The sequence below is a fragment of the Chamaea fasciata genome, unplaced genomic scaffold (genome assembly GCF_029207755.1).
Source record: "Chamaea fasciata isolate MVZ Bird 193981 ecotype frontalis unplaced genomic scaffold, bChaFas1.0.hap1 SCAF_1, whole genome shotgun sequence".
Lineage (NCBI taxonomy): Eukaryota > Metazoa > Chordata > Aves > Passeriformes > Sylviidae > Chamaea > Chamaea fasciata.
The window spans coordinates 110,923,036-110,942,845 of record NW_027094086.1 but is presented as its reverse complement, the minus strand read 5'-3'; the positions used below and the strand labels follow the sequence as shown (position 1 = coordinate 110,942,845).

General features: G+C 44.5%; 1 protein-coding gene across 3 annotated transcripts in view; it reads left to right on the top strand.

The window, feature by feature from the left end:
- Positions 1-13,465, top strand: part of POMGNT2 (protein O-linked mannose N-acetylglucosaminyltransferase 2 (beta 1,4-)) — a 31,335-nt gene extending 17,870 nt beyond the window's left edge. For all 3 annotated transcript variants that reach the window (XM_066193789.1, XM_066193797.1, XM_066193804.1), the window contains one exon: positions 11,122-13,465. In XM_066193789.1, coding sequence (XP_066049886.1) covers positions 11,214-12,950 — 1,737 coding nt within the window. In that variant the 5' untranslated portion in view covers positions 11,122-11,213 and the 3' untranslated portion in view covers positions 12,951-13,465. The remainder of the gene's footprint in view (positions 1-11,121) is intronic.
- Positions 13,466-19,810: the final 6,345 nt, after the last annotated feature.

The window sequence follows — 19,810 nt, the reverse complement described above, 5'->3', positions numbered from 1 at the left end:
TCTCCCACACCTTTCTTGTCCACACATACTGCACACAGCTGCAGAAGCAGGCCAGTGCTGCTAGGGTGGTTCCTAGTAGGGATGGAGGGGTTTATCAGACTGAGTAGTGTAGCATATGACAAATTCAGATAGCAGGCAAGTATATGTTTTGTATGTATAAAACATGCACGTATTTGAAGAGGAGAATAAATATCTATGAATTTGTCAGGTTGATGTCAAGATGTAACCTAAGTGTGCATGTGTGTGTGTGTAAAGTACGTTTAATCATACTTAAACCTTTTTAAACCTAATGTTTATGTAAAACTTGCATGCTACATCTCTTAAGCCTGAGAGCATGTCATTCTTGAACCATTCGAGCAAAGTGGGGTTTGGCCTCTGTGATATTCTTCAGAAAAATGCCTTTTACTCTGTCAAAGTATATTCTTGCTTAGGAATTTCCAATATTTGGCTGAAGTCTTGCTCCTTTTGGCATGAGTTTTAATTTTAGCTTCTATAGAATCAAAATGTCATCCTCTCTGTGTGAAGTCCCAGTCTTGGTGTCCAAAAACCAAATGCTTCCTTTGTGTCCTTTTTGTATTTATCAGTACAAAGACTTTTTAGTTCAGGCATAATTTTACTTTTTTTGTGCTCTCAAACTGAAATGCACTTTTGGTTCAAAAGCACTGCAAGAAGAACAATTTCTTATAGAGAGTCCTTCTGGGACTATAAATAATAAATGCTGTGATTCAGAGTGATGCAGGCACTCCTGCAACATATATGTGCACTGCAAAGATTCAGTAAATAATGATTTACCTGTTCTTTGTCAGCCTTAAACCAAGAGGGATCTATTCAGACATCCTTGCTAGTTTGATGAGTTTTGTTTGTGCTGTACTGCTTTTTAGGAGTTCTAAAATGTGGTGCTGTTTTTGAAGGCTGCAACTTTATGAGTGGTATTAAGTATTCATCAAATTCTTAGTTCTGAGCTAAGACCTGCTATTCAGACCTTACCAGCTGGTAGTAGGTGCTGGCTGTGAAGAGCTTGGGACTGCCACACTTAGTGCCTTATGGTGCAATATAAGGGACAGTTACTATTTCACAGTTGCTGGAATTATTTGATTATGGTTCCCCCCCACCCCTTAATGATGTCGTTTTGCACTGTGGTGTGGCAGATGGACAAACAGGACCCTCTTCAGGACTGGGGTTAAACTCTCTAACTCTGTGCATTGTGAAAGTTGTACCTAAGAAATCCTTTAATATAACTCATTCCAAGGGTAGAGAAGAAGCTTATTCATATATAGAAGACCAGTCTGTCTATGTTGTCCTTTCTTCTCCAGTAAAATAAAAGCTAGTCTAAGAGAAAGAGACCAACATGGTGTGTCTGGGTTATTCGGGGTCCCGCTGATAAAGTCGCTAACCAAGATATGTGGGGTCAGTGGAAAGGCTCCCGTTAGCATCAGTGGGAGGTAGGTCATGCTGTGGAGCTTTCTGAAGTGTGGAACACACAAAGGCAAGATGTGTTTTCTCCAGTGAAGTTAGCTGCAAATATAACTCCACTCCTAGAGTTTCAAAATTTAGAGGAGAAATATCAGACCTATTCTGCACAAGGCAACGTCTTTGTATTCAGAGGGGCGACAGGACAATGAGATGGTCTTAAAAAGGGAAGGGTGACTTTGGATTTCCTTAGTCCCGATAGGACAGGCTGAGAGCACTGGGTGGGCTCAGTTCTCTTTGCTCTTTTTTATTATTTATTTCCCCCAGGCAGATGTGACTGCCCAGTGTCTCTCTGAGATTCTCTCAGGATAGTCATAGGCTCATGCTGTGGTTCAAAGTCCACCTTGAGCATGTGGGAGGAGATGTTAGAGAGCTTTTCTACTTTTTAATCCTTCCTTATTTTACCTGTTAAGTCTCAAAGGGAAAGTCCTCACTGACAGATATTCAAGATGTGTCCTGCAAATATACATCAACACGTTTGCAGAGCCTCATATGTTTGCTTGTGATCTGCCTGCAAGAGTGTCTTTGCAGAGCTGGGGTCTCACTCCTGTGTTTAGTGGTGTGACTTAGTGCCCTAAGCCTTTTGGAGGTCATGTAGATCCCACTGTGGGGTAAGAACTGGAAGTGTTCCCAGTCAGTTCTATCTGGTTAGCCATCTTCATGAAGCTGCTCAGTCCCTACAGGTTCAAGCTCTGCTGTGAAAGTTGGTGTAAGGCACTCAGCTCCGTGAGTTTGTGCGCAGTATGAGATTCTCTTAAAAGCTCCTGGATATTTTCTGTGCCTTTGTGTTTAGGAGTTACTTGTTTCCACCATAAAAAATTACTTTAGTATGAAAATACTGTTCCCTGGATCTCTGAAGGAGGGCAATCACAGCCTTGTTCAATTCTAAGCCATTTGCTGACCATCACAGCTGGGAAATTGCTTTCCTGGTGCCGAGGGAATTATTAGAAAGCATGACGAAAGGCTTTCACGTCCTCAAGGAAGGGGCATTTTTTTTCCTTTCTCTCCTATTGTTTTCTTCTTTTGTGTGAAGTGTCTGGAGTAGCAGTGGCATTAATGATCCTCAAAAGCAGGATTTCTACAATGTGTGTGTCCCCCTCCCCAAAGCAGTTTGCCGCCTGTCTCCCAAGACACGCTCAGCTCCGTGAAACAGCACGGTGGTGTTTGTTTCAGTGTGGCCGCCCGTCGGGGATTTGCAGGAATACTGCAGCAAATCATCCTGCATGCAAGGCTGACCTCTGGGAGGCTAACAAATTGAGGTGAGCCAGCTGGAGCGATAGGACACTGCCGGCAGACAGAGCATGCTCAGACCTGGGCGAGAAAGGTAGCTCAGGCTGCAGATGGTGCACGGGTTACGGTGCCGAGAGCTCTTAGATGGGATTTTTGCTTTTTCTTTGTGGTGGTGAGGAAAGAAGAGGACTGGAGAGTGCTCGTTCCCCTGCAAAGCATAGCTTTAAGGTGTCTTCTTTTTTCTTTCTCCTGTGAAAGAGAGGCACCGGATAGCATTTCCTGTTATTTAGCAACACCAGGTATGCGTGCATGTGCTGAAACACTGATCTACCGGTGATAGTACTTCCAAGACTAAAAAGGTTGCAGATGCTCTGAATTACTGCATTTCTTTGCTGGATGTCATTGTAATTGCGCTGTGTTTGCTGTGCTGATCACATACGGCTCTGAATTCAGTTTTGTTGGCAGTCCTGGTTGCAGTGTACTGAGGAGAGGGGGGAGGTTGGCATGTTTTTGATATCTCCTCTCTCCCCCCTTCCATGCAAGTTCACACTGAATCCTTCCTCTACGTGTGTGCACATGTGGGAAGGGAGTCAGTAGTCCATTTGTAATTCCACATCTTTGTAGTTCCTCTTTGTTTGACTTGTGATTTGCTTTATCATTTTTAAACTAAAGTCTCATGGGGAAAACATCTCTGATATGGACTAAATTCTGTAGGTTTACAGAAATATATTTCTTGCCGGACACGTGCTGCTGTGGGATTACTTTTTTTTTTTTGCCTTCCCCTAAAAACATTCTAATGTGGAGCTTGTGGTAACCAAGGAGGGATTTTCACTGTTCTTATTGGCTGCGCTGTGCTCCCAACAATTTTGGCTCCTGCTTAGGATTTGCAGCACACAGGAGTGGTCCTGGGCACCATGCTGATGGAAAGCAGGGAGAGCTCAGGCTGTAAATGCTGCTGAGCACCAGTCCCAGTACCGAAATAACACAGGCACGCTGCCCACTGGAGAACACAGAAAAAAAGGATAGATAAAATACAGAGAATAACAAATGGCAGCTAAAGCCCAGAGGCACAGTTGGGGTGGCTGAAGATCATCTTGTTCAGTACTTTGGGATTTCACATCATATTCTTTTAAATTCAGTTTTACAGCATTAGTAAATTTTCCCTTCAGCCACCCCCGCTCCATCTTTGCTCTAGGCAGACCACTGAAGTAAGATAAACCTGCTGCTCTCTTAACACTCTTTTTTCCTGACAAGTGTATCTTGTTCAGTCTAAAAGCAAGAGACCAGGCAAAAGGAGAGGTTTTTTTATTCTTATGGCAGGGTTCTTAACGACAATGTAACCAGATAGATTTCAATGGGATACTCGGGTGAGCAAAGATCAGCTGGATTGAACTATGCCTGTTAAGCTTTCCCCTCTGTCTAGCCATGGTTATTTGAGTAACTTGGGTTTTCATCTTTAGGCTTGGGACTCTCAGAAGTCTGAACAAGACTTGAGGGCTGAGAGAAATACTTTTTTTTCTTCCCCTTTTTAGCTCTTTTTTTCTTGCATTGCTCCTCAAGCTTGTTTATCAGAAATGCATCTTTTTTAGGGGAATTTTCTGGAGATCAGGGATTTTGTTTGGGGTAAGGATTTCATACCCCATTATGGATGGAGAACTTGGAAATGCAGATCTTAAAAGCCCGAGAAATATTCTTTTTAAATTTATACTTTTAGCTCAGCTTTGTGGCTTGCTTCTATGCACTGACTGCCTAGTGTTGGAATTTTTTTAACCTGTTATTTTGTACATCAAGACAGGAGTATCAACAAATATTAAATCAATGGCTGCTAGTCATTGTGAAAGTCAGATTGGATCTCTTCCTGTCCCAGCTCTCACAGACTCTGAAATTAAATGGAAGAAAACTTAGGTTTTCTGTTCATAAGTGCAGCTGGGAGGTGTTCTGTAGCCACCAGTCTTCTCCTGTTCATATGGAGAAGTTCATACTACTTCGGCAGTAGAGCCATTGCACAGAGCCTCAGTTTCCTTGGCTGGAATCTTGTATAGAAGGATTTACAGTTTTGCTTTCAATTCCTCACTTATGCTGAACCATAAAAACTGAAGATGGACCTAATTTTCATCACAGCTATCTGTAGATAAGGTTTTTAAAAGATGGGGGTTTTAAAATACATTGTTATATTTTGGGGGGTGGGTTTTTTTGGTGGTTTTTTTTTAATAAAGCTCTATTTTAAAATTTTTCTTGAGACTACAGAGTCAAGATATTCTTATTTTTTAGGTCCTCTCTTTGTATCAGGCTTCAATAATGATATTTTTATCTTTAACTGCTGGGCTTACTCCCTCTACAAGAATCTGCTCTTTTCCTGTTTAAAAAGTCAGCACTTCTACAGTTGGCTGCTTTTTACAAAGAAAATGTTCCAGTATATCAATCATTCAGTGTACCATCCTTTCTTTAATGTGCTATGTACTGTGAAAGATATATGTATCTCATTAAATAAATAGAGTGAATAAGATGATAACAGCTTTTTGGGCTGTGGGGATTGACTTGCTTGTAGTTCTGTGGGAATCTGTGACAGAGATGAGAATATAAGCAAATTCTTGGCTGCCGAATCCCAACTCCCCCTCCTTCCAATTGGGAAAGTTGCCTTCTAGCAACTTCTGCTTTAAGGATGAATGAAGTAGGTATTTAAAACTGCATGTGTTATATACACTGAATCCTTAGCTAAGCCTCTTGCATCAGGAATGGGAGAAAGAAGAGAAGACATTTTGCAGGGGGAGTGCAAAATGCCATGTTTGCATGCTTTTCTTTCCTGTACTGGTCCTTGAAAGCCTAGCAAGAGATGGATCCAGGCGTAGGGAGTGCTGATGGGGAAAATGTCCTTGAGGAGGAAATATCTGCTCCTACCCCTCCCACTGTGTTACCGGAGCAAAAAGCCCATTTCCTGCCCTTGCAGCTCTCCCCTAACTCCTTCACTGTCCTGTGGCAAGGGCAGCCCCAGTCCACTGCCAGTTGGGTTGTGTTGCTGGGAACTGTGGAGATGGTTCTGTTTGGACACCCTGCCACCACTGGCAGGCTGTGCACAGGACCTGACCTACTGGGCTAAAGCCAAGTTGGCCTCCATGAAAAGGCATTCCCCGCTGTGCACAGAGTGGTGATGCTCTCTGGAAATGTGTCTCCTTCATGCTTTTTGGTTTCCCATTTTATGAGGCTTTTTAGCCTGCTGTACCTACGGGAAGCTGAACCTTGGCCTGGAAAATGTTCAGGCAGTTGGTAACAAAGTTCATCAAGGCCTAAATAGACAAAAACAGCACTTCTCATTTTGTTAATACCTGCAGGAATAGGTGACCCCTCCTTAGGCTTGCTGGTCACCTTGTTCACCCTTGTTCTCCCTAATCAAGCTCTTGGTTTTTTCCCTTTGGGAGTCTTAGTAGTGTATGTTTGTCTTTTTTTGTAGTTGGGATTTTTTTAATGTGGATTTTGTAGCTTTTCTCCCTATTTCTTACCTAGATTGCAATTTTTAAAATGGAGAGGAGGTTTGGAACATTGTCCATCATATTAATAGCTTTAGTGATTCATCCTACTGTAGCTTCACAATTAAAAAAAGAACAACAGAACTCGTCTCCTAAATGAATCCAAACAGTTCTCTATGCCAACTGCCTATTAGTGGAAATTCCTCTCTCATCCCACCCACTCTGATCTCCTAGGCATGTTAACAGGAGATGGAGAACAGTGTCTCCATCTATGCTTCCTGTGTCCTTCCCACTTCCTGAGGATGTTTAATACATCAGATAACCTGTAGCTAACAGGCAGAAGGTGCTGCTGTGTCCAAACTTGCATGAGAGTGTTATGGACCTGCAGGACACTGGAGGGCTCTGCCAGAAGTGCCTGCTGAACACACCAAATGAATATTCCTGAAGACTACCTGCTCACCAGCAGCTAGTTAGAGGAGAAGTAGCTGGGCTGTGATAATGAAACTGTGATGCTTTTGCCAAGTGAGTGGAGGTGGAGGAAGAAAATGGGGTAAGCTCTTCATGCCTGTGAACTCTTGGAAAAAGAGTAAAGATGAGCTGACCAAAAATAGAGTGCCTCCCACAGGCTCTTAGCTGCTGGAGCGGCATCCATTGTGGCTGAGCTTCAAGCCTCAGGATATGCTCTTAATTCCACTGCACAGTCTTGAGCTGCCCCCACACTGGTGTTTTTGTTGAACTCCCCATGTCTGGCTCTAAGTCTGCTGCCCCCTGCCCTGTCAGCACCACTGCCAGGGAAATCTGCCTCTTCTACCTCTGTCTCTCGCTCCTGCTGCTCCCCTGCAGCCCACTCCTCTCGGGAGTCCTCAAGGGCACATCCCATCCCCTCCCATGGGACATCACTGCCCTCTGCCAGCTTGGCAGCAAGAAGCTCTGTGCAGCTTTTACAGGCACGTCTTTTCTGGCTTGGCTTTGGTCTATCAGTTGTTATGTCTCCTGATGCTGAAGGATGGTGCTTTAGCATTTCAAAGCAGAGAGTGAAAAAATGTCAGTCCAATCGATTTCCTTGGTAACTGGAGCGTATTACTCACGTGGAGCAGAGCCCTGGTTATCCCAGTGTCACTAGGAAGCAAGAGGGTGGATGAACGTGGTAGGGATGGGGAGGAGGGAGTCTGTGGGCAGCTTGGGGCGTGACTGGCCTAGAGGCTGCCCTCTATGTAGAAAGAAGCAGCACAGAGCACTCTGCTCTTACGAAAAGTAGCAGCGTGTCTGGCCTGCCACTTCTGCAAGTGCCTTTCAGTTCTTACGATGTTCTTTGATGACACTGTGGGAGTGGCAGCTCTAGACCCATTTCATGAGGAAGACTTAGTAATGAAAGTTTCTTTTATTGTGAAGCAGCTCTCTTCAGGTGGAAAACTAAATGCTTTCACCTGTTTCAGTGTTACCCTCTGTCTCCTGGGAAAGTGTCTTATCCCGGGTCTACTGCTGCTGACAACACTTTATGACTGATCTCGGCTCGGGGGACTGAGGAACCAGGGGACATGGAGAGTGATTGTTTGCCTTTACTCCCTCGGTGCAGCCTCTCTTGGGTATATAAAAGCAAACAGTGGGATTGTCTGTTACTATTTATGTTTTACCGTTCCCTGAGGGACCAAAAATTATAGATCCTGAAGGTCTGTTTTCACAGAAAGTGTCAGATTGAAAAAAAGGTGGATGATAAAATGTGGGAAAACAGGCAAAGAATTAAGACAGTTCTCTGAGTACCTGTGAAATTTTCATTTCTGCCTGCAACACCCCTTCCTGTCCACATCCCGTTGTTCATTTCCATCAAAGGCGGCTTTCTCCCAAGCAGCATGAACCAGCATTTAGGAACTGGCAATGAGGAACAGAAATGAAGAAGGATTACTTTAGCATTGCTAACATTTAACATATTCCTGACACCTGGTTGGCTAAAGCACATACACTTACTTCAGCTAAGTGCAGGGAAGTGAAAGAGCTGCAATGAGGGACGAGGTAGAAGAGGGCCTTGCAGGTGATTTTTACTAAAAAGCTGAGTTGTTCATTCCTAGTCATTTAGCAGGTATGGCTGTGGCAGAGTCTGAAATGAGAATTGCTAACCTCTGAACATTGGCTGCATCCATCTCTGAAGTGCCTCTTATGCCCTTTCCCTTGCGGCTGGAGGGGAGAGAACAAATCAGGGGTGAAACATGTGAACAGACTGTTTTCAAGGAGGCCTGTTTGGCTCAAGGGGTTTGTAATGGTCAGCAGAGTTCTCCACCACCAAAATGCCCCTGAAATGCAGCTGGTATAAGTGGTGTTTTTGTGGACTGCGGGCTTCTTATGCCTTTGAAACGCCCACACATACACACTTGCCTTGCCATAATGGAATAATAAAGAAGCCGTGTGGTTTTCACTCCTCTGCCAAGTTGTTGCAACTTGCATTGACTCCATTGAACTTGTAGGTGCTTTGTTCTTCTGACCCACAGAAGTGAACTTTCACAATGCCTGTAGACTGGCATTCCTTTAAGTGTCTTGCAGCAGAGGACTTACTTGTTAAAGGTCTCCTCCATGTACTGATTATCAGGCTTTGCACATGGCTGCAGGGGCTTGATGCTTTCTTTCCTTGCTGTTGCTGTTGAAGTCACTTGAAGCTGTGCTCACAAGATGATAGGTTTGTAGTGGAGAGGTTATGTACAGAAGTGGATGATATCATTAGACATTTTTCAAAGACAGTGAAGAAGTAAAATAAAGCTTTGAAAGTTGGTACCAATAAAATAATTCAGGATCCATCCCCATCAAAAATTTCTTTCTGAAAACTGGTTTGATTGCATTAGCAGAACCTGGGTGATATACTGCTGTCCCCAGTGGGTTTCCATTCCAGGCTGTCCATGGAATAGCCATGGTTGAGAGTTGCACAGCCATGAGGAGCAGCAGTCGTCCCCTGTTGACAGAAGAGGTGAGATTGAGATGTGATGTGACAGCCATCATTTTTCTGTGCAGGATATCTGTGGCACCTGGGACAAGACACAGTTGAAATTGCTGTGGTGGAAACAAAGGCTAAGTGTTGGGAAAGAGTATATCACTTCATGCCTTTCTTGATAGAGACTGGCGAAGAGATGAATGAGTACTAAGAATGAGATAGAGAAGCATCTTTGGGGCATGGTTTGTGGAGAGTTGATCCTGCCCTGATAATCAGATGACCACCCTAGGTCCCTTTCCTTTTTTTCCATGGCTGAAATCAAAACAACACATTTTTAATTTGCTTGCTTTGCTTTTAGGGAGTTTCTAAATGAAGCGGTTTTTCAGACCACTTGCCAGAGGAGGTGAACTTCATTTCTGTTTTGTTTGAGTAGCTAGAAATTGAAATGAATTTGCTGCTCAGATCCCCAGAGTTCACCTCTTGAGTTTGTGTGGCTTACAGCTAGCACTCATTTCTTTGGCGTTATTCAGACTCCCACGTACCTTCAGTTCTTCCTAAGACAGATCCCCCAGGCTGTTGGGATCTCATGAGGTATAGGAATCCCTTCTGACTTCATTGAGTTCCATGAATGATTCTCCATTCAATTCCAAGTTGCAGGATCAAGTTTTTGAGTTGCAGTAGCTCATTTCAAAGGACCTCCTTTGGCTATAGAGGTGTGTGCTTTGGTCCCAAATATGCCTGGCTAACTTCTACCACCTTGCCATGTAAGAGGTGTCTCTTGGTTAAAATGCTAAAGACTGCTTGGGATGTCAGAACATGTGCTTGAGACACTACTTTTTTTTTCTCCCCGACTTGCACCAAAGGAAATTTAAAATTGCTACCTTTAAAAATGGCAGCTAGAAACAATCTAGTGGGGTAAATACGAATCAGAAATTTCCCTTCCTAAAGTTCCTCATGAATCACAGGTGTAATTATTTGCAGCCTGACTAGGAGTGAATCTTGATGCATAATGAAAATTGAAGCCCATAAATTCTGTAGGTGAATCAATACCTCAATTGAAGTTCACAGTTGAAGTTATAATCAATACTCTGATACAAGCTAGTAGTGTTTCTGCATAGAAGGAAAACAGTTGCAGGCTCTAACAGAAAAAGAATCAAGGAGGCTTTGGAGCATCACAGAAAAGGTTTTTAGGCTGGGATGGGAAAATGCCAACAGTGAAACCCTTTAAATGCATTAGGTTATCATTTGTAAAAGGGCTGGATGTGCTGTGTGAGCCAGACTCTCACTAAATGAAGGTTTGATTGCTTTAATGGCACATCAGTTCCTCTCGTAAAGAGCAGAGCTCTCCTCTCTCCCATGCCAGTATTTCTTTTGGAAGATGATGGTGGTTCCTAGCCTTTGATCCTGGATTGCAGCCAGAGCAACACCCTAGTGACTCAGGATTCTCCCTCAGCGCAGTCCACAGACCTGCAAGTCCTTCCCCCACCCCTGGATAAAATGAAATTGAATGTGATGCTCACCAGTTCACACTGCATGCTGGAGTGTAGCGAAATCTGTCCTGGCAATACTTGTCGAGCTATTGCTACTTGCAAAGTGAAGGTGAGGGTGTGGCTGAGTGCTCTCAGCCATACAGGTGGCTCTGCAGGTGGCCCAGTGACTGCAGTATTCTATTTCGTCTCACTGTGGGAGTGGTCTGCAAAAAGCAGAGTGATCCAGAGTCCCAGAGAACATACTTTCCTTTCTAAAAGATCTTCATAGAGCTCATACTTAAACTGTTTTACATTTTCTTCTTCGAAAGCACAGGAATGACAGTGAGAGAGGAGCGTTTTTGTTGAGCAGCTCCCAGTTCTGTTTGCTTTATATATTTTTCAGTTTTGGGGAGAGCTTCAGCACTTTTTTCTTCTTTCCCCTCATTCCCTGGAAGGGGGAAAAATTACTGAAAGAAGCCTAAACACTCTTGAATAGTCCATAAAATGTGATTTATGATGGAGCTGTAAACCTGATGTTTAAATCGTTCCTCTCTTGTTTTATTTTCCACAGGTCTTTGCCCTCACCATGTCAAAGAGTGTTAATGATGTGTTCCCTCTCCATTGCATTCCCCACCTGTCATCCTGCTAGGATCTAACTACAGAATGAACATAGCAGCTGTGTTCAATGCCCTGCTCGTGTCCATCCTCGCTGCCGTGCTGTGGAAATACATCAAGCTGCGCGATCATGCCGCCACGGTGGAGGAGGAGTTGGTCCTCATGCGCCAGGCTCAGGAGCTTTCTGAGGCTCAGATTGACTACCATGCAGCTCTGCAGGCCCTGGTGGAGAACGGTACCAGGATGGTGTGCACTGGCAGGATGCACACCGACCGCATCTGCCGCTTTGAGTCCCTCTGCTACTCTACTGAGGCCGAGGAGTTTGTCTACTTTCACAGCAACTCCTCCGTCATGCTGCCCAACCTGGGCTCCCGGAGGTTCCAGCCAGCTCTGCTCGACCTCTCCTCTGTGGAAGATCACAACACCCAGTACTTCAACTTTGTGGAGCTGCCAGCTGCTGCACTGAAATTTATGCCAAAGCCGGTCTTCGTGCCTGATGTGGCACTGATTGCAAACAGGTTCAACCCAGACAACCTGATGCACGTCTTTCATGACGACCTCCTCCCCATCTATTACACCATGCAGCAGTTCTCCGACTTAGATCTGGAGTCACGACTCTTCTTCATGGAAGGGTGGAGTGAAGGTGCTCACTTTGACCTTTACAAGTTACTGAGTAACAAGCAGCCGCTCCTCAGGGAGGAGCTTAAAACCCTGGGCAGGCTCCTCTGCTTTACCAAATCTTATGTGGGACTATCCAAAATCACCACCTGGTACCAGTACGGATTTGTCCAGCCACAAGGGCCAAAGGCTAACATCTTGGTTTCTGGTAATGAGATCAGGCAGTTCACCAAATTCATGATGCAGAAACTGAACATCAGCTTGGAGGAAAGCTCCAGTGAGGAGTACATCGTAGTGTTCAGTCGGACAATCAACAGACTTATCCTAAATGAGGCAGAACTAATCCTGGCTCTTGCTCAGGAGTTTCAGATGAAAACCATTTCCGTCTCTCTGGAGGAGCATTCATTTTCTGACATCGTCCGGTTGATCAGCAATGCGTCCATGCTGGTCAGCATGCATGGGGCCCAATTAGTCATGTCGCTCTTCCTGCCAAGAGGGGCCACCGTGGTGGAGCTCTTCCCATATGCTATCAACCCCGAACACTACACCCCTTACAAAACCCTGGCAACCCTTCCTGGCATGGACCTGCAGTACATTGCTTGGCAGAACACGGACAGGGAAGACACCGTAACCTACCCGGACAGACCTTGGGATCAGGGCGGGATTGCTCATCTGGACAAAGCTGAGCAGGAGCGCATCATTAAGAGCACGGAGGTGCCGCGGCACCTGTGCTGCCGCAACCCTGAGTGGCTGTTCCGTGCCTACCAGGACACAAAGGTGAACATCCCATCTCTCATACACGTGATTAGGCAGACTGTGAAGTCTAAGCCGGGACCCAAGAAGCAGAAGTGGTCTGGTAGCCTCTACCCTGGCAAAGTGAGGGATGCCAAGTGTCAGGCCTCTGTCCAGGGCACGAGTGAAGCTAAACTTGCTGTGTCCTGGCAGATCCCCTGGAATATGAGGTATCTCAAGGTCAGAGAAGTAAAATATGAAGTGTGGATACAAGAGCAAGGGGAGAACACTTACATGCCTTACATATTGTCCCATCAGAATCACACCTTCTCAGAAAACATTAAGCCCTTCACGATATACCTGGTGTGGATACGCTGCATCTTCAACAAAAATCTCCTTGGACCTTTTGCAGATGTGCTCCTGTGTAGTACATAACCTGCTGCACTACCTGTACAGTTCTAACCTGCTCTCCACTCCATCTGTGGTTTAAAACTTCTTGTCTTGTAGTTTGTAGAGGGCTGAAGAGGACTAGACTGTACCAGTGCCTAAGTGTCCATTTTATTGCACTCCACATGTATCCTTTCAATTGTATTTATTTCCAGTGAATGTTTGGGAAAAAAAAAAAAAAAAAAAAAAAAAAAAAAAAAAAAAAAAAAAAGAGAAACCTCTGGGTTCTTCAGAGAAACTTCCAGAGGTTAAATTACTTGCTGAATACATGTAATTGAAAACAGAATGGAAGTGAATTGTGTGTACTTTGATCGTGATTTAAATTTGTTTCTATTGTGTGGTGACTATTTAAGCACAGCGTTAAAGCGCAGTTAATTCCATGGCTAAGTGGGCAATTCTCATCAGCTTTTTCATTGTAAGTTATATTTTTCAGTAACTCTTGACTGTAACTTTGAGTTCAAGATTTTGTACGAGAGCCTTCATTAAAGTGCTGTAAATCTCAATACTTTTTTGCATTTTATTATTTGTCATAAACATTACTGTGATATATTTGGCCATTGCTGTGATAAAATGTGTATCTGTAGCTTCTTATCTTTATATTTTGACTGAAGAGAATGACTACAGACTACAGCTACATGTCTAAAATCAGATTTTACTGCACCCCTATTGCAAAAGTTTGTAGTAACAGATAAGAGGTAGAAGGGATGGAGTAGATAAAGTAATTTACTGTGTTTTAGGAGTTTTAATTTTGTGAGTTATGTACAGGTGTGTGAGAAAGGAGTGGGGTGGTTTGGGAGAGCTGTTGGGGAAGAGATTGCATTTACAGCAATCCGCTCAAGAAAATCCTTTTTTTTGGTGTTTGATCAGAATAATCTGTTGATAATAGCTACTAATAGGTACATGTTTTGCTGGGGAATAGGCAGGTGTTGGCAAAGGGAAGCTTTCTGTGCACAGGTGTTTCTGGATGCTGGTGGAAGGAAACAGAGTCAGGCAGGAAACAGGTGAGTGTTCCAGGGCATTGGGCTGTCCAGAGCACATGGCAGGGATTGGGCTGATGACACTCACACCTCTGTTACTCCAATGGGGGGAGTAGTTTAGTCTAGACTTAAATTCATTTTCCCTGAGATCAGAATCTGGCTTCACTGCTGGGGTAACACACTGACTACTGGACCTGATCCTGCTCAGATCCGTTTTAGCTGGAGACCCTAAATGGCACTGTCTTTGAAAAATGGCTGAGTCACAAGTGCAGCTCTTGAGAAGGGGAGAAGGAAAGGGGCAGGAGTGAGAGAGGTTTCCCTGGTAGATATTAGCAGCCTCTATAGTGTTGAAGCAAAAGGAAAAGTGCTTTCTTTTCCTCTCCCTCCCAGTCCACACCTTCCTCCCAAGGTCTGGATGGACATTTGAAAAGTAGGATAAATGTCTTGCTTTCTGGGCTGATAGATGAGCATCTCAAGGCAGGATTATAAATATGGGTTCTAAGGAGAGGGGAAGTACAAATGGCTGCACAAATTTGGACAAGAAACAGCACTGAAAAATGAGCAAAACACCACAGCATTACATTGGACCTTCAGGCAAGTGCTACTTCTGTATATTCATTTTCATTATGTCTTGCTTTGTTTTCAAAAATATTTATGAATTGGAGGAGGGAAAGAAACAGAACAGGAGTCCCAAAGTCTGCATTTGCTTGGTAATTGTAACCTTGCCAACTAATGGTTTTTGCCTTGATTTTTTTAAAGGGGCACAGGAACATTCCCATTGTTGTGTTCTTAGGACAAAATGGGTTCTTGCTGAAGTGAGTATTCGAGCTGTGCCCCATAGTCTTCACATTCCATGCCATATATGTCAGAGCTGAGGTGAGAAAAGCTTCCTCAAAGATGACACTGAAAGCAAGCTGTTCAGGGAAGCCTCCAGGACCTGTGGCTCCCCAGGAACTGTGAGCTCCCGCTCACAGAAGGGTTTGTAGCAGTCCTGCATCCCCACATCCTTTCCACCTGAAGGTAGCCCTGTGGCCAGTGGCCATCTTGCTGGCTGTTGCAAAGGTGCTATTGTTGGTATTCTATTTGGTAGTGAATGAGTCTTCAGACATCTGAAATATAGTCAGCATTCATTTTGTATCAGTTCTCAAAAATAAGTTTGTTTGGGTGTGTGAACTGCCTGTTTTCTCCTAACCTTTGTTCATCCTCAGCAGGATATTGATCTGCTTGTTGCCTTCCTGCCTGCTTTTCTCCATGCCTTTTGTAGTAATCCTTTGCCTGTAATTTGTAGATCATCTCATTTCACTTAAAATTAGTTCCATATGATTGCAGATTTTATAACATTTGCAGATTGGTTACAGCACATTAACTATTTTCTTCTATATCCTAATGACTAATCAACAGAATTGGCTACAGAGCAATGAAGTATCATATATGTGGGTTTCTGTGCTCTTAATTCTGGCATGAAACAGTCTCTTGTGTTCAGAGAGAGACTCATTTTTTCCAGAAGATAATCAAACATGCTTTCCAAAAATGTGCATTCAGGTTCTGTCTTCCTCATCAGTGTTATGGGTACTTTATGAGGTGGAAAAAAAAGAAGGGCTTTTCCATTTTCAAATTCTGAGCTAGCTGAACACTGAAGCTGTGCTGGTGATGTTGCCATTTGCCTCCAACACCTGCCCAGTGTAAAAGTGCTGGCACCTCACTGCTATACCTGATTTTCTCTGCCAGAGCCCACAGCAGTGAGAGCCCCTGGTGCAGCCTGTAGCTGTCACAAATTGGGCACGGTAATGTTATGCTGATTTATACTACCTCAAGAACTGGTCTGGAGTGCTGGCATCTTTCCATAGTAAATTTTCTTTCTTTTAATTACTTTGCCATCAGTGCTTTGCAGGCCCATTCCATTTCTCAGCCCCAGACGTCCCCTGTCCCATGGGCTCTTTGTTTCCCTTGCTTCTCTCTGTCAGTGCCATTTCTTGATGGTTCAGAAGGAATGTTTGCCTGGCATCATTTAAAGTTCTGTCCGATAGTGAATGCTCAGGCTGCATCTCTCAGCGTGCAGGAAGGCAGGAACTGGAGCTGGATTAGTCTATTTCCAGGAGAGCTTTTTCATTGGGTGAACTTGTGGGGCTCCTTTTGACGAGTTGCTTTGTGCTAGAGACTTGGAACTTCTACCACTGCATCATTTGTTTCTGCTCCCAGAGGGAATACAATATGCTCTCTGGCGCTGTCTGGCCACGCTGTCCTGGAAGAAGAGAAGTAGCTGGGATTAAATCCAGAACCCTCTGGGGGCAGTGCAGGGTGCTGGTCTTGAACTCGCTGCTGCTGGGTTTGTCCATGCTTGCAGAGATGGATCATCCAGGAAAATTTCCTCTGGCTGCAATTTTGTATCTCCTTCTAAATAGCTCAAGTGCAGGGACCAGCCAGTGGCTTTGGGAGGGCTCTTGCTGACATGTATGAGGATGAAGAGGAACTGAATGGAGGTGTTGGAGCAGGAGCTGCAGGTTGATGCTAATACCTCCATGGGTGGTAGGGGCGGGCAGCGATGGGCTAGTTGCAGCCCAGGTTGGTCACCCAGGGTGGGTTTTACAGCTCCAGAAGGTGACTGGAGATAGTTAATCAAAATGCTTGGGTCTGCAGAGTTCAAATTGAGATGTTTCTGTCTTCTTCCCTCTCCTGATTCTTTTTTGACAGATCCTTTACTTAAGGAGGTTACAACTCTTAAGAGCAGTAACTTGGGACTTTGCAAAGCACCCTTTTTGGCTTTATCACCTCAATCTCTAAGAGCTAAATATATTGCTCAAGGTAAACATATGACAGGATTATTTGTTAAAGCTGTCTTGATTTTTAATTTTTTTTTTCTTTCTTGTATTTCAAGCCACTTTTTTGCCTCCATCTCTTAGGGCTTTGCATTTCCAGTGCTCTGGGATCTGTGGATGTCCCTTGTCCCAAGACACCAACACCTCACAGGACCCAAATTAAGTGAAGACACTTAGGACATTATTCATTTCAACACCCTGTAGGCTGTTGGTGTAGATGCATCCAAGGCAGAGGCACATTTACTGCAGATGGACTGGCAAGGGCCCTGATACAAGCCCTTAGCCTCCTCAGGGCAGGAGTTGGTCCAAGTCCACAGCAAGGACATTGTTGCTGTCTGGGTGAAAGGAACTCTATAAGCACACCATCATTTAATTTGCATTGAACAAAATAGTGACATCAGCATCTTTATTGCTGTATCTCTTCTGCTGAGCTGTATAAATAGCAGACTTACTTCTATAATATTTTTGCTTCTGGTGTCTATGCTGGTATAAGGTAGGATAGGTTTAGTGGATAAAAGAGCACTTAATTTTTCCCTGCTGGACTTGGGGTAGGCACACTCTTGGAATGGCTTTCAATGTGATGACTGACAGTCCATCTGTGCTGTGGGTGGTATGAGAAGCATCACCATCTGCACGTGTGTGAGGCACATCACCGTCCTTATGTAAGTGAAGTCACCTCCCCCAGCATGTCCCTCCTGAGGGGCTTTCAGCCAAACCCTCTGCTAGCGTGGGGCTGGCTGCAGCACAGAGAGCCATGGTGAATTTACACTGATCGAGGGCCTAGTCCTTGTTTGTCACCCTCTCAAGTTGTCCCTTCAGAACATGCTGATTACTAAATTAATTGTTGGCATGTTCAAACAGATGCATGGAATAGCCTCCTGTTTGCTCGAAATAACTTGGCAACGATTGCCACCTTTAAATGCCACTTAGTCCTGCCATTTTCAAATGTGTTGCCTTTAAAATTTAATTGAGTTTCCCTTTGTTGGGTGTGTATTCAAACAGCTCGCTCCAATTGCCCGATTTACCTTCTGGGTTAGCCCTGTCCCTGTATGCATAATGTAGCACCCACCAACAGATCCACTCAGGGTAACATCTCTGTTCCATGCCCTAGAGACTCCCTGCTCCTTTGTCCCTCCTTGCTTTAATATTATCCTGGCCTCTAGCAGTAGCCAGCCAGCGTGTGGCTGAGGTGGATGGAGGTGGGACAGTCTGCAGGCACTCCATCCCTAGCAGCAATGTTGTTTTCCTGCTATGCGTTTCCAGCAGTGTTATCCTGTGGATGTTCCTAGCGGTGTGATGTTTCTGTGATGAGTCAATTCCTCCTGCTTCTTCAGTCTGCCTGGCAAAAACCTGCCAGGTCCCTGTTGCTATCCATGAATAGGTACTGGGGCAGCAGATGCTGTGTGGGCTCCAATGGATCTCCTGCTTTGGGGTGATTTCACCCGTGCTGTGTGTACAAGTCCTCATCCCAATCCTGGTCCTCTGTTTCAAGGATTTATATCATTCTCTATTAGTTTGTCCTTTTTGTTTGCTCTTCTCCAGATTCCATCTTCTGTTTTGCTATTAGAAGATGAAAAATTTGAGCTGGACTTTAGGCAGAGGGGAGTAGGGGGAGAGCTCCATGAGAAGACACCTGTGTTTCCAGCTATGGCCAGGAAACCCCTGATAGCAATGCTTCTGCAGGATAATGGAGGGTGAGTGCTGCCTTCCATATTTCATACAATTTTTTAAAATCTATTTCCTTCTGACAGGGAAAGGTGCTTTCCTCCACACATGAATACTTTTCCGTTTCAGAGCCAGACAGCTGTGAAAAATCTCTTTCCTTTCTTCTTCCTCCAAATTCTTTCCTCAGGATGGTGATGGTGCTTCAGAGGACCAATTTGAAATGCCTTTTGCTTAAGGGGAAGAATGGGATTCAGGTGTCTGGGAGTGAGGGTTTCAGATGTTTTGGGTTCTTGTTCTTTTTCCACCTCTCACTTGCTTAATTTTGGGCAGGAGGTGACTCTGTAAGACATCCTCTGGTTAATGCTGATCCCTGGAAGATGCTGTGTCCTTGGAGAAAGGGGACAAAGAGACATTGCTGCTGAAGCTCCAAAGGGTCAAACACCACAGTCACATGTCCCAACTGCTTCTGTGAGAAACATATCATTTCTTTGACAACTTTTCCTTCCTCCGCAAAAAAACCCAAGCAAATAAAAGCAAACCAAGCAAAACAAAAGAAGCAAACTCTATTAGGGAAAATTTTTGATGAAATATCTAAATTTCAGAGCTATCTTTCCACTCAAAACTGTTTTTTAAACATTTTTCAACAATTGATTAGGGTCGGGGGGGGGGGGGGTGAGGGGGTCTGATTAGACAGTGGTTTGTTTATACCACTTTCCTTTTCCCAGGCTAGAGGAAGGGATGGGAAATTGGTGGGGCTGACCTTGATAGTCCCTATCTGCAGTGCAGAATTTTCAGTGGAAGTCTCAGGGCAGCCTTTTCCTCTCAAAACTGTGCTGTAAAGCTGGTAGGCAGAAAGAAAACTACTAAAGAACAATTAGCTTCATTCTCTACATTGCACGTTTCCCTTCTAGGTGTCAACACCTTTCTGAGCAGGTACCTAAATGGAGCATTCTCTTCAGAAAAAACCCCCCCATATTTCTTACAGGCCAGGTTTGGGAAATCTCTGACCAGCAGAGTACACTTACCACAGCAGTGGTGTGGGGAAGGGTGGCAGGTATGTAACCCCAGGCTGTGATGGACACAGTTGCCAATCTGGTTTTTCCCAAGGTGAGCACCACTGCTCTAACCCTGCTCCTGCTGAGTTAATCCTTGTCCCATAAAAAGCAAGAGCATATTGGTGGCCAGTTTGATGCATCCCCACCAGTAGCTCAGGTGAGGGCCGCCTACATAAGCACCACACACAACTAAGCTGCACAGTTCTAGGCAAGGATTTTGGCTCTGCTTCCTCAGCTCTGTTTCAAAGCTGTAACATTTCAGGGGCAAAAGAGATCCACAAAATGACCCATGTGGAGCAGGAGTGCACCTTGGTTTGTGCTACTCCAGGCCAGAC